The 14680-nt window shown below is 45.0% G+C and overlaps 1 protein-coding gene across 1 annotated transcript in view; it reads left to right on the forward strand.

Annotated features, from left to right (window-relative positions):
* MYO5B (myosin VB) overlaps positions 1–14680 on the forward strand; it is a 336132-nt gene that overhangs the window by 172582 nt on the left and 148870 nt on the right. Inside the window, exons 6-8 of the mRNA XM_056847832.1 lie at positions 2282–2425; positions 6872–6953; positions 13804–13911. Coding sequence (XP_056703810.1) covers positions 2282–2425; positions 6872–6953; positions 13804–13911 — 334 coding nt within the window. The remainder of the gene's footprint in view (positions 1–2281; positions 2426–6871; positions 6954–13803; positions 13912–14680) is intronic.

Here is a 14680-nt window from a genome sequence, read left to right on the forward strand (position 1 = left end):
CATTTCCTCTCAACTAAGGGTAATAAGCATGTTCGGTTGCTGTCCGGTCATTTTTTTGGCAGGAGTTTCTTAATTGTTAACTTTCATCTTTCATTGTTCTCCCGTGGGGTTTTTTTTTCCAGTCCCTCTTTTTCTTGTTTTTCCGAATTATTTTACTTTTCTCTGTGTGTGTGAAGTGCCGTCAAGTCGCAACTGACTTATGGAAACCCATAGGATTTTCAAGGCAAGAGACAAACAGAGGTGGTTTGCCAGTGCCTTCCTCTGCACAGCAACCCTGGTCTTCCTTGGTGGTCTCCCATCCAAATACTAACCAGGGCTGACCCCGCTTAGCTTCTGAGATCTGACGAGATCAGGCTAGCCCGGGCCATCCAGGTCAGGGTGGATTATTATTTTTTCTTGCAGTCCCAATTTCTTGTAAACTTTTTTCCTTGGCTAGAGTAAATGCTTTTCCCCTTGTAGAACTGTCAGGTCCCTGTGAGGGTATTAGCCATTCCAGAGACTCTGACCTTGTGGTAGAGCTGTGATTGAAACTTTACCTCATTTTTAGTTTAGTTGTTATTTGTATTCGACTATAAGTATATATTGCCTTTACTGAACAGGTCCCCAACCATGATTTGGTTGGTAAGGATAGGCGTGTTACTTTGTCTGTGGTAAAGTTTATCTTTTGTGCCCTTAGAATTAGACAGGCATGTGTGAAAAATATCCCTGGGGTTAACTGTTATCAGGTTCTGATGGTTCAATGTATACAAAATTATTTAAAATATTGTTTAAAATTACATTCAGGCTATGTGTATAAAGTGTATAGAAAACATAAATGAATTTCGTGATTAGAGTTGGGTCCCATCCCCAAGATATCTCATTATGTATATACAGATATTCCAAAACAGAACGTTTCTGGTCCCAAGCATTCCAGATAAGGAATACGCAACCTGTATTAGTTTTTCCAAGATGTTCTGGGGCACATGTGTGTGTGTTAAGTGCCGTCAAGTTGCTTCCGACTCATGGCGACCCTATGAATCAAAGTCCTCCAAAATGTCCTATCTTTGACAGCCTTGCTCAGATCTTGCAAACTGAGGCCTGTGGCTTCCTTTACAATCCATCTCTTGTTGGGTCTTCCTCTTTTCTTTCTGCCCTCCACTTTTCCTAGCATGACTGTCTTTTCCAGTGACTCTTGTCTTCTCATAATGTGACCAAAGTACGACAGCCTCAGTTTAGTCATTTTAGCTTCTAGGGTCAGTTCAAGCCTGATTTGATCTATAACCCACTGATTTGTTCTTTTGGCAGCCCACGGTATCCATAACACTCTCCTCCAACACCACATTTCAAATGGGGCATGTAGGCGCTCTGATATTAGGGGAGGGTCTGTGGCTCAGTGGTAGAGCATCTGCTGGGCATGCAGAAGGTCCCAGGTTCAATCCCCGGCATCTCCAGTTAAAAGGACTAGGCAAGTAGGTGATGCAAAAGACCTCTGCCTGAGACCCTGGAGATCCGCTGCCGGTTTGAGCAGACAATACTGACTTGGATGGACCTAGAGCCTGATTCAGTATAAGGCAGCTTCATGTGTTCATGTGATATTGAAACAAGAACAGGAACCTTAATCTTTTTCAATGCACAAAATGTTGTTTTATTTTCACACTTGAGGCATCCCCTGAGTATGCAGAGATCCCATCCTAGTGTGCAGCTGGGTCTCTTTCCCCAGCTGCCTTGATAGGCGCTTGGCCTTGAAGTTTGCTGTTAGGGAACGGTGACGACGGGAAAACGAAGACAGCAAAATGTCACCGCTATCGAGCCTGCCGCTTTCCAGTGTCTTGCAAACTCCAGCCAAGCTATTACAAAGAAACTAAAGAACTCTGAGCACCGAATCAATATAACCGTCTGGGGAAATGATCAGTAATGCTGGTCGAAGTACATATATAAACACTTTTAATTTATAAAGTAGCTTACAGCTGTCATTTTGTTTGCTCTCCAAAGCAACCCTGTGGAGTAGATTGCCGCTAATCCTATTTCACAGGTGGGGGGGGGGGGCTTGAGAGCAAAGATCTAGTGGGTTTGTAGAGATGTTGAGCATCACACAGTTTACTGTACAAGGTATTTGGCACCATGCCTACCTTTTTCTGCTAAATTGCCTTTATCCTGACTTGACTTTCTCTTCTCCACCCCCCCATTGTAACTGTTTGTTATTTATTTATAGGGTATTTGCAAGTTTAGCATACTTCAGAGATAATGCACTTTTTTTGCAAAAAGGGCCTTTGTTTCTCATGTTTTATTCCTTTTCGTACAGTCGATCGGCAATGCTAAAACGACGAGAAACGACAACAGCAGTCGCTTTGGGAAATACATTCAGATCGGCTTCGATAAGCGGTATCATATCATCGGTGCCAACATGAGGACGTACCTGCTGGAGAAATCAAGGGTTGTATTCCAGGTCAGTTTGTTTTATCAGTTCATTTGTTCCTCTCTCCCATTTTATTAAGGGCTGAACTGTGTCCTCCGCCTGACACGAGGCTGCCAATGAAAAATGAAGCTCTGTGCTGAGTCACTCCAAATGTGTTTTACTACGTATCCCATGTAATTATGTCATGCTGTTCCCCGTTTTGCCAGTATTAGCCAGAGATTTTGTGGGGAGGAGACCAGGATCATCACATCTTAACACAGAAGAAAATAACTATGTTTAAGGTGGGGTATTTGACGCAGGACTGCTGTTTGTGTCGGCAGCCCTGTGTTGAGTGTAGTGTAGTTCTCCCTTAACCTTTGCACGTTGTATAGTAGTGTGGGCTGGCTGACCCTTCGTTTGTTGTGTGGGCTGATGAAACTGGAAGAACTCTCCATTTCTTCTGTTAAAATTTAATTTAATATAAGCAGTACAATTGGACTGTAAATTACACATTTGACAATTCCGGACTGTAGCTGGGATTCACGTTAAAGTATAAAAGAAAGAACCCATTATAGAAATGAATGCTGTTTTTTTGAAGGCATTTTCTCCCAGGTTTGGGCAGGTGAACTTTTAAGAGGTCAAAAATGTCCTCCTATGACCCTTACGTGGGACAAGAGTTATCTAGAATTTTGCTGCCTCTTCGCATTTAGAAGGTTGATGCATATTTTCATGTTTTTTTCTAAAATATTTTAATGACTTACTGCCTTGATAGTTTTCAGTGTATCTGCAGTATTTGCTATTGCCTTCTTTCTTCTTACATGCAAAAGTTTTGCATTAGCAGTTTCTCAGCTCAAGTTTAAAGCTTCAAGGGCTTGGAGCCGGAACCACTTGGGATTCTCGGGTGCTTATAAAACCCTTTGATGTTTGGCTTTGTACATGGCATAATAGCAATCACCTTCCGCCCCCCCCTCAAACATCAAGTTGCTACTATTTTTTTTTACTATGGAAATTTAAATAATTGGTGCATCTGGTATGAGACAGTGATCAAGATCACAACCAAAAAGACAGTGTCTCTGTGTGCTGGTCAATATAAACCAGGTTTTTTATTTCGGCTGGGGAGAGTGGGGTAGTAAATTAAAATAATAATTAAATAAATAAATAAACTGCTTTTTGAACAAACATGAAGGTTTTTTATTTTTATTTTTTGTGTTTCCTTTGCAAGCGTCACATTTTCCAGGATGTTTGATTCTCAGATACTAATTTTTTCATGCTTTTGGAAAATAGCATTGTTGCAGGGTGTATGAGGGGACTGTCCCTCATTAGATGGACTCTAGCTCTGCGGATTCTCCTAGGTCCACAGTTTGGATCCACCCAAGTCCCTGGGGAGAAAACTGTTAGCAAACAATAGGTGAGGTAAACTCCGTCCCCTGGCCATGAAAGGAAAGACGAGGGGTGGAGTCCTTTCACTCGCTGCTCATCATCACGTATATCAGGTTACTGTATATCCCATCTTTTACTATTGCTCAGATAATATAAAGGGAGGGAGGGGTGTCATAGCCCCTTTTCAGTAACTTACCCCGGGATTCTGTCCACTTTTGGTCCCGCTGAGTCTTCACTGTAAACTACAACTCTCCTGATATAGCAACAGCTGATCCCTTTTGTGGAGGAGGGGGCTTTATAATAGAAGAAGAAGAATTGGTTTTTATATGCCGACTTCCTCTACCACTTAAGGAAGAATCAAACCGGCTTCCCACCTTACCTTCCCCTCCCCACAAGAGACACCCAAGAGGTAGGTGGGGCTGAGAGAGCTCTAAGAGAGCTGTGACTAGCCCAAGGTCACCCAGCTGGCTTCATGGGCATGAGTGGGGAATCAAACCCGGTTCTCCAGATAAGAGTCCACGGCTCCAAACCAGTGCTCTTAACCACTACACCACGCTAAGGTCCACCCCCTGTCTGAGGCCCCTCCCCAGTGCCTCCATAGCTTGGTGGCTTCTGATTGGGCATGGCTGCTGATATTGACCCCCGAGCTTCCTGATGCTGTCAGCTGGAGCCTATCCTCCTTTTCCTCCTGGGTTGCCTTGCCCTTCCAAGTCCTTTTATGCATGACTGTTTCCCTTGCGGTCACCCCTTCAATAACTTCATGTCTTTGTTTTGATCATGCATGCCGTTTCTGACGGTCAGAGGTCGCCTTGCTCTCCCCCTGCATTTTCGTGCATTTTGTCCGCATTTTCAAAATTGTGATAAAACAGGTCCCTGAAAACGTGGGCAAAACGTGGGAAACTGCAGGGGGAGGGCGAGGCGACCTCTGATGGTCAGAAATGGCATGCGTAATCAACACAAAGACCCGCAGTCGTTGGAGGGGTGACGGCGAGTGAAACAGCCATGCATAAAAGGCCCAAGGCTCAGCTTGGTGGGAGAGATCTTCCTCTCTGGTTGAGGACCAGGTTATTAGCCTCCTGTGTTCTCAGGGAGATGATTTTCTCAGCTGCTCAGCCACAATCATTATATTCTAGTGCTGCTGGCGAGAAATCCACTGGGACCATAGTTTTCTATGGGGAGAAAATGGCATAATCCCCATTGGTCACAAATGTATTAATTTGGGTCTAAGGTGCCATGTTCACCAGATCCTTCGTATTGAAGCCAGTTCAGATGTGGCTAGAAACCTTCCTCCTGACATGCTCCTGGTGTGTTCCTCATCCAGGGAGGTTTTAACACGACAGCAATTTCTAGCAAGGAATCCCACAGGTGTGCTAAGATGGTGCAACCTGTAGAGTTGCCTGTAAACGTGTCAGAAGCAGGAGTTTAAAATCTGCCCTCTGTAAGACTTCAGAACACTTAAATTCAAATTAAAAATGGTCGCTGTGCCATATGTCTCATTGAGGAGTTGCAGAATTCCCACGCCGCCCTTTCTTCTAAACCGAACCCCATATTGGAGAAGAAAACACATTAGTAGCATCTCCTATAAAAGTATCCTGAGGCGCCTGGCCAGGACTTGGAATGCAGTTCATCATCTGGTCTTGCCAAAAATGTAAGCCTGAACAGGCTGAGTAATTTGTAATACTTAAATAATTAGGCAGGATCATTCATTATTATTTCATTAGAGCTGAGGTGGGTAGTTCGTGCCAGTCATAAAAGCTGTAAAACAAGACCATCCTCCGACAAGATGGGCGTTTCTTTCTATTTAGGGAACGCCCTAGAAGAAAAATGTGACAGCAAATGAAGCCAATGGATCCCCCCCCCAAAAAAAAAACCACAGGAAGTGAGGACTGAGCATGCTCTAGGACAGGGGTCCCCAATCTTTTTGAGTCTGCAGGCACATTTGGAATTCTAACGTGGCATGGTGGGCACAGCAACCAAATGGCAGCCAGCTGCAAAACAATTGCCACCACTTATCTTCAGTAACACAGTGTAGATCCTTGTGCTGTGGTGGCAGCTGCTGCCACCACAGCATCATCTTTAAAAATCTGCACAGCCAATCAGAAGCCTTGCTGGCCTCATCCACTTGACTTCAGTAAGAGCGTAGATCTTTGTGCTGTGGTGGCAGCTGCTGCACAGCCAATCAAATCTCCAATAGTCAATCAGAAGCCTTGCTAGGCAAAAGCCCTACCTGGCCCCACCCAATTCCTAAAAATACTTGGCGGGCACCAGAGAAAGTGTCATTGGGTATCATGGCGCCCCCGGGAACCACTTTGGGAGGTATTGTTGAGGCCATGGCTCAGTAGTAGATCTTTGCAAGGAGGTCCCAGGTTCAGTTCCTGGCAATTTCCAGTTCAAAGGATCAGTTAGTAGGTGATGGGAAAGACCTCTGTCTGAGACCGTGGAGAGAGGCAGTCGCAGAGTAGACAATACTGAATATGATAGACTAAGTGTCAGATTTGGTATAAGGCAGCTTCAGGTATTTATTTGACTATTGATTACGAGGGGCTGATAGAGTTAGGAGAGAACCGTGACTAGCCCAAGGTCACCCAGCAGGCTTCATGTGTAGGAGTGGGGAATCCAACCCGGTTCTCCAGATTAGAGTCCGCCGCTCTTAACCCCTACGCCACACTGGCTCAAGCAGTAGTGTTGTATCGGATACCTTCAGTCTATGCTCTTCAGCCAAGGAGTAGCTGGAACAATCATTATTTTATGCCTCTGTTGAAGCTGTCCATTAGCGTGAATGTCAGGTTTGAATGTCTGGAAGCTGAGATCAGAGATTTGTCTGTGCCTTGGGAGCAGTCAGCACAGTACCTTAATTGTTCGATGGGACTACCCTGGACAGGTTTTCAAGGACAGATGTTTGGGACAATCCTGTTCCTATGTGCCTCCCTGCTTATACAAAACTGCTGAAAACTGAATGTGCCCCAAATAAATAAAATGAAACTGGTCCTTAGCATTGGGGAGGGGGGCATTGAAGTCCGAGCCTTGGTTGGATATTCAGGAGAGGGCGAGGGATGCTCCTAATTGATACTGATGGCCAGCCCTTATCACTAAAGCAGAGACTGTTTTACTTCTCAGGCAGAAGACGAGAGGAACTATCACATCTTCTATCAACTCTGTGCCTCAGCTGGTCTTCCAGAATTTAAAGATCTCTTGCTGAGTAAGTATGCTAGCCGTGTGTATTTAAAGTCCGGGGTAGTAGCTATATTCATCCGCAGCAGCTAGAATAACAAGTGTCTCATGTAACCTTAAGGACCAATAAATTGTGTCCTATGCTTTTTTGGGGTGAGCCGGCTTTATCAGAGTATTGTTATTTTTATTATTATATTATCAAACATTGTATTTTTAGGCTGCTCTATCCCGACAGGTCATGCTCAGAGCAGCTTACAACATTAATTATACAATTAAAATCAATACAGTATATAAATAAACTAAAACATCAATTAAAACTGATACTGTCCATTCATTTTATAATATCTCAACTGTTGAGGAACAGAAGAGGGGGGAAGGAGAGACGGGAGGCCAGCAGAATAGAAACCCTTGCTGTCCTCAACCATATGGCCGGTGGAACAACTCCGGAAACCAACCCCGTTCACTAGATTAGCGTCCACCACTCGTGTAGGAGTGGGGAATCATACCCGGTTCTCCAGATTAGAGTCTGCCGCTCCAAACCACCGCTCTTAACCACTACACCACACTGGCTCTCCAGCCTCCCAGTAGCCCCCGTAATGGGAAGAAGCTGCTATGAAAACTCTTTCAGAAAGTAGCCATGTTGGTCTGCAGTGGAACAGCTAGATTTGAGTCCAGCAGCATCTTAGGGACCAAGAAGATTTCAGGCTGTGAGCTTTCAGGAGGCAAAGCTTCCTTTGTCTGGCGGGAACTTTTACTCTCTGACAAAAGGAGCTTTGACTCTGGAAAACTCATGCCCAAAAATCCTGTTGGTCTCTAAGGTGCTGCCGGACTCGAATCTAGCTGTTCTACAGAAATTGGCTGTACCACACCTTAGGGCTGTTAACTGTGAATCCGCTTGCTTGTTCCTTTTTTTCCTTGGGTACTGATGTACCTGAGGACAATCGGAGAACTTCATAGCTGAGTCGGCTCTGGGTTTCCCACACCCAAAGCTGGTACTGGCCTTCTAACTGTGATGCTTTTTGTGGATGTTTGATGAGAAGCAAGTTTCCTCCAGGCCAGTTTGGCCAGGGATCCTGGAGCCCCCCCCCATCTTCTGGGCATTGAGTAGGGGTCACTGGGGGTGTTGGGGTGAGGGGAGGTAGTTGTGAATTTCCTGCATTGTGCAGGAGGTTGGGCTAGATGACCCTGGTGGTCCCTTCCAACTCTATGATTCTATGAAAAAAGATCAAGCTATACATGAAAAGCCGAACTGTAAAAATACCCCCAAACCTGGAATATCTAAAGCAAGCTTTAAAGCAATCAGAATATCAGTGGGCTGGTGTAGGGTGGGAAGGGAGGAGGGCATATCCCCCCCCACAAACACACACACTGCTAGCACAATAATAATCATTTAGGCAGTGGATTTCTATGTCAGTGTCTGGAGGGAAAACTCTTTACGGAAAAAGGCAGCAATCACAAGAGAGCTGAAAGCGCAGGGAGGATATCCCCGCAAGGTACTTAATAGGATGGGAAATGTTTTGAGTGTTCTCTTTTGGCTTTAAAGCATTTGAGAAGAGAAAGCATCTCTGGCCTCCAGCTGGGCTTGTCTTTTGGTGCTTGTTCGTGGTATTCTTTTTCCCCAGTACGGTGTGTTTTCTTTTCTAGGGGCGCAGCAGACGATCTTTAACCAAATATTGAACGTCTTGGATTGAAATGGAATTTTGAAGAGGGAAGGGAGAAACTGGGTTGCAGTCAAAAGGGCTATTCATGGCTACTAGTAAAAATGGCTACTAGCCATGATGCATACCTATTCTCTCTAGTATCAGAGGAGCATGCCTATTATTAGCCTCTCTGAGCCCAGTCTTGGCCGGGGAGAGCGGGGTATTAAATTGAAACAATAAATAATTATATTAGGTGCTGTGGAACACAGGCAGGACAATGCTGCTGCAGTCGTGTTGTTTGTGGACTTCCTAGAGGCACCTGGTTGGCCACTGTGTGAACAGACTGCTGGACTTGATGGGCCTTGGTCTGATCCAGCATGGCTTTTCTTATGTTCTTATGTTCTTCCCCCATAGAGAAATGTGCATGGCCAAACTAGACCCAACAGGCAGAGCATGCACACGTGTGTATTCCTTGTGTCCAACCCATAAATAATACGGGGTGCATGTCTGTCTTTTACAAAAATGAAATGCATGGGCAAGGGCAGAAAAACCCTGTCCCCTCCTATGCCTTTCCCGACTGCATTTGATTGCTTTTGGTGCTTCTCTTCTGCCAGCTTTGGAGTTGAAAGAAATGTGCCGATATCCCTGGGATGCAGTGAGGTGAGGCATAGGAAGGAAGAGGGCAGTGTTTGGTTGCCCTTCCTTGTATGCTCAGTATTTGTTAGACTACCTGCAACCACCAGCCCAATGTTAGATATAAACTGGTGAACGAGTGTAAATCAATATGGATCCCCCACCAAACCATGTCTACTTTGGTGTTTGTGCAGGTTTGTGCATGCTCTCCTTTGCCCTCTCGCACACAAAGGCCATTTGTGCATGGCTGTTTCCTCGCGGTCACCCCGCTGACTACTTGGGGGGTTTGCTTTGATTATGCCTGCATTTTCCAACCGTCAGAGATTGCCTCACTCTCCCCGCATGTTTCCACGCATTTTCCGCATGTTTTCTGGATGCTGGCTAGACACAAATCCAGAAAACGCAGGCAAAATGTGTGGAAATGCACGGGGAGAGCGAGGCGATCTCTGACGGTTGGAAAATGCAAGCATAATCAAAGCAAAGCCCCAAAGTAGCCAGCCGGGTGACCGCAAGGAAACAGCCATTCATAAATGGCCAAAGTATCACTGCCCTCAATTAGACAGCCAAGCAGCTTTGCTGAAATTTTTATGCTAGTGTGCATTGCTATGCTTGTTTACCTTTTTGTTGTCCTTTTTAATTGTTCTTTCAAGACCCTTTTTGTCCACCTTTCTAACCCCCCCCCCAAAAAAAAAGTACTCAAGCTGGATTGGGCATGAGTGTAACGTGCCGTCAAGTCACAGTCGATTTATGGCCGCCCCATAAACTGGATTACACTGATTGAAAAAAAAATACTGGTACACTAAAAATAGAACAAACCATTGAAAACATAAATATAGTATTAAATAGCTTGGAAAGTATTAAGCTTTAAGTATGAGTACCAGTTAGATAGATAGCTTGGGAAGCAGCGGGAATAACTGTAAAGGAGCTAAGCTGAATTTTGATTAAACAAATGATAAGTAAGATATTAGCGATTAATTCAAAATGTACTCCCTGAAAGATGGTACACATTGTATGTTTGTGAATGGATGTGATTGGTAGATGTTAGTAAAACTTAAAAAAAAAATATTAAGACAGAAAACATAAATATAGTACAATAATAGCAAAGTCAGATGACCAGAAATATGGATCTACTGGAAGCCCTGTCTAAACTTGGTCATATATGGCTATCAAAATACTGCTAATGTGTGTGGTGTGGCATTCTGACATGTTCTGGAAGGCCATTCCCCACCACACGAGAGCCACCACCAAGAGTGCTCTGGTGTGGGCAGAGTAATCTGCTTCCCTGAAGACACTCTGAGCCGGCCTTGACCTGAGGAGTGAAACTGCTACTCAGGAGCATGATGCAGATATTATATAACCTGCAGAGGTTATATTACTGTCTCTGATTTTGGGGTGGGGCCATGGCTCAGTGATAGAGTTCCTGTTTTGCATGCAGAAGGTTCCAGGTTCAGTCCCCGGCATCACCGCTTGAAAGGTCTAGTTAGTAGGTCAGGAAGGATTGCCAACTTCCAAATGGGGCTTGGAGATCTCCTGGTATTACAGCTGATCTCCAGGTTACAGAGATCAGTTTCCATGGAGAAAATGGCTGCTTTGGAGGGTGGACTCTATGGCATTCTATCTCTCAGACGTCCTTCCCTTCCCCAAACCCTGGCCTCTCCAGACTCCACCCTCAAATCTCCAGGAATTTCCCGGAGGTGAAAAGAGACCCAGCGCCAGAGCCACTGTCAGTCAACATAGACCATGCTGACCTTGATAGTGGTTTGACTCAGTAGAAGACAGCTTCTTGTGTCCTTCATTACTCTCAAAGGCGAATTTTGCTGCCCAGGAGAATTAATATAATGCAGAATATGAGACCCTTCCCCTCCGTTCAGGTCTCACCAGGGCCATGAATTCATTAGGCTTCCTTAGGCAAATCTCTGCCGGTCGGCCTTCCATCTACAACGTGAAGATGGGACTTTGGCCTTCCTGCTGGACAAGGGATTTTTTAAAGGATTGCTGTAGTCCAGACTAGGTGAGGTGTGTGAACAGTTTTCTGACTTGCTTATTCTTAGCTGAAACACAGCTGTGAGAAGGTGCTAGTTTCCTTGGAGGATGTTTTACTCATAGAAAGTGGCATGTGGAAGAAGTGTGCGCGAGAGACAGGCAGTAGTGGTGTGAACAGAATGAATTGATGTATGGAGTTGGAACGCTCGTCGTTCCAAGACAGTACTGTGTGTCTGTTTTTTAAAAAAATGTGTATTTTATGGGTATTTGTACAGTCAGTGTTCTGTGTGTGCATATAGTCTTCAGGGTTGATGCACTCATGCATATTTGTCCCTGGAGAACTTGGAGGATGGAATGGTGACTTCCATGTGTAAAGGGCCCAGCGCATATTGAGCACCAAATGTAATCTTCATTTAACCTCCCCCGCATTGCCTCAAATGCAGCATTTGCAAATAGAGCTGGGTTCAGATATTCATCTACAAACCATGTGATGTGCATGCAGATGTGAACTGGCCTTAGATTTTGCATGCATGAGAGAGGATGCTGGTACACAGAGGTGTGTTTCTGTCACAGTTCCATACGCTCAATGCTCCTTTTACCAGCAATGCTTTGTCAAAACCCCCCCCCCCCGGTCCTTGTGAAAGTAACCTCAGCAGATGTTAAAATTCTTATTCAAGTGAATGATGCTGTTTGATGAAAGGAACATAAAACTGAAAGTTGTGAAGACCAGGGCACTGCTGTCTGTCCTCGGGAAAGGTTCACTGAGCGCACAGTTGATCAGGCAGAATCGTTGGATTAATCATGAAAACTTGAATCTTTTAGTGCATGTTATATGTATAATCAGGTAGAAAATACAGTTTGTGGAGTCAACAGTGATTTATTCCCGTAAGCCAACTGTGGAAAAGCTGGGGGCTGCTTCTATTAAATAAAAGCAGGGCTGGTTCTACTGCAGAAATATCTCGGAAGAAACTGAATGAAACTCTGGCTGTTTTACTGATGATCGGCTTCAAAAGGAAAACATTCTCCTTCCCCCAGGACAAGATGTTTAATTTTTCAGCCTGCCACATCTTGAAACTTGGGAACAGGCAGCTGTGTCGTCCATATGCTGTCCGAAATAGCACGTAGCCTCTGAAGTACATTTTCTCAAGAGGAGGCATGGCAAGGAGCCGTTCATGGCTGCCTCAACTGAAGGGCCTCGAAAGGAGGCACGGTGCCAGATTGCTTGGAGGAATGTCTCAAACGCTGTAGGGACCCTGAAAGGAAAGTTAGTACCTCTTCAGTGAGGCACTAAGTTTCTTGTGAAGAAATCCAGACGTGGAGCTCTTACCAGGTGATGTTCCTGGCCTGAGATAGAAACATAGAGCTGGAAGGAACTCCAAGGGTCATCTGGTCCAACCCCCTGCACAATGCAGGAAATTCACAACTACCCCCACCAATCCCCCAGTGACCTCTATGCCCAGAGAAAGGTAAAAAAAAACCTCCAGGATCCCTGGGCCAGTCTGGCCTGGACTAAAATTCCTTCCTGACCCTAAAGTGGCGATGAACATTTCCCTGGGCATGTAAGAAAGGGCCACGAGAGCCAAGCACTAACTCATCCCTTCCTGCCCTCCCTCTCATGATCGGCCTAAGTTCACAGAGCCAGCATTGCTGTCAGATGGCCATCTAGCCTCTGCTTAAAAACCTCCAAAGGAGAGCCTACCACCTCCCGAGGAAGCCTGTTCCACTGAGGAACCGCTCTGTCAGGAAGTTCTTCCTAATGTTTAGCCCAAAATTATTTTGATTTAATTTCAACCCATTGGTTCTAGTCTGATTTTCTGGGGCAACAGAAAGCAACTCTGTTCCGTCCTCTATATGGTAGCCTTTCAAATACTTGAAGATGGCTATCATATCACCTCTCAATCGTCTCCTCTCCAGAATAAACATACCGATCTCCTTCAGCCTTTTCTCATAGGATTTGGTTTCTAGACCCTTCACCCTCTTTGTCTCCCTACTCTGGACACATTCCAGCTTATCAACATCCTTCTTAAACTGTGGTGCCCAAAACTGATACCAGCTGCTACAGCAGTTCATGGCATTTTCTAGGGTGTAGCATGCGGGAAAACAAGGTGCATGGCATTGACTGCGTTAGAGGCATGCTCCAATAAGCATGAACTGGGAAGTACTTGAAGGGCTGTCATATAGAGGATGGTGCCGGGTTGTTTTCTGTTTCCCCAGAAGGTCGGACCAGAACCAACGGGTTGAAATTAAATCAAAAGAGTTTCCATCTAGACATTAGGAAGAATTTTCTAACAGAGCATTTCCTCAGTGGAACAGGCTTCCTCGGGAGGTGGTGAGCTCTCCTTCCCTGGAGGTTTTGAAGCAGAGGCTAGACGGCCATCTGTCAGCAATGCTGATTCTATGACCTTAGGCAGATGATGAGAGGGAGGGCATCTTGGCCATCTTCTGGGCATGGAGTAGGGGTCACTGGGGGTGTGTGGGGGGAGGTAGTTGTGAATTTCCTGCATTGTGCAGGGGGTTGGACTAGATGACCCTGGTGGTCCCTTCCAACTCTGATTCTATGAAGTGCTATTCTTCTTGTTTTCACTAACATGCTTTCTGCCTTCTCCATTTCCTCCCTCCCAGCGTCTGCTGAAGACTTTTTCTACACAGCTCAAGGGGGTGATACCTTCATCGATGGCGTGGATGATGCCAGTGACTTTGAGAAAACCAGGCAGGCATTCACCCTGCTCGGTAAGAGATGGGGTTTTAATAACTTGTTGGGCAACTTCCCCGTAGAATAGGGATCTCCAACTTTTTTGAGCCTGAAGGCACATTTGGAATTCTGACACGGCATGGTGGGTGCAGCGACATAACGGCTGCCACAGGAGGTGGAGCCAGCCGCAAAGTGATTGCCACAGCTTAACTGCAGTGTCACAGGGCAGATCCTCTTGCTGTGGCGGCAGCTGCTACCAAAGGATCATTTTAAAAAATCTGCCCAGCCAATCAAATCTCCAATAGTCAATCAGAAGCCTTGCTGTGCAAAAGCCCCACCTGACCCCACCCACTTCCTAAAAAGACATGGTGGGTGCCAGAAAAGGTGTCTGTAGGCACCACATTGGGGACCCCTCTCTCTATATATATTACTCTTTAATCATTGTTCCACATTTGGAAAGCCTTTGTTATTCAGAAGCAAGTCATAAATTCTTGAGTTAATTTTTTTTAAAAAAAATGATGCAGTAATGAATAGTTAAAATCAGTGGCAATTTCTTGCTGGTCAGTATGAAATATTTATGCAGCTTTAGTTGTATAAAGGTGAAATAGTTTTTCTGGGACATACAAATGATCCAAAACATGAGAGGTGAACCAGAAGAGCTATCTAAATCCTTACATGGGAAATGTGTGTACTAAAACTTTTTAAAAATGCTCCAAGGAAAGTTGAACTCTACACCTGTATTAGGTGTATCAGTTCTATTGGTCTTGGCCAATTTTCCAGTTTTTACTATTTTGCACCATTCTAGTG

The sequence above is a fragment of the Euleptes europaea genome, chromosome 4, assembly GCF_029931775.1.
Source record: "Euleptes europaea isolate rEulEur1 chromosome 4, rEulEur1.hap1, whole genome shotgun sequence".
Lineage (NCBI taxonomy): Eukaryota > Metazoa > Chordata > Lepidosauria > Squamata > Sphaerodactylidae > Euleptes > Euleptes europaea.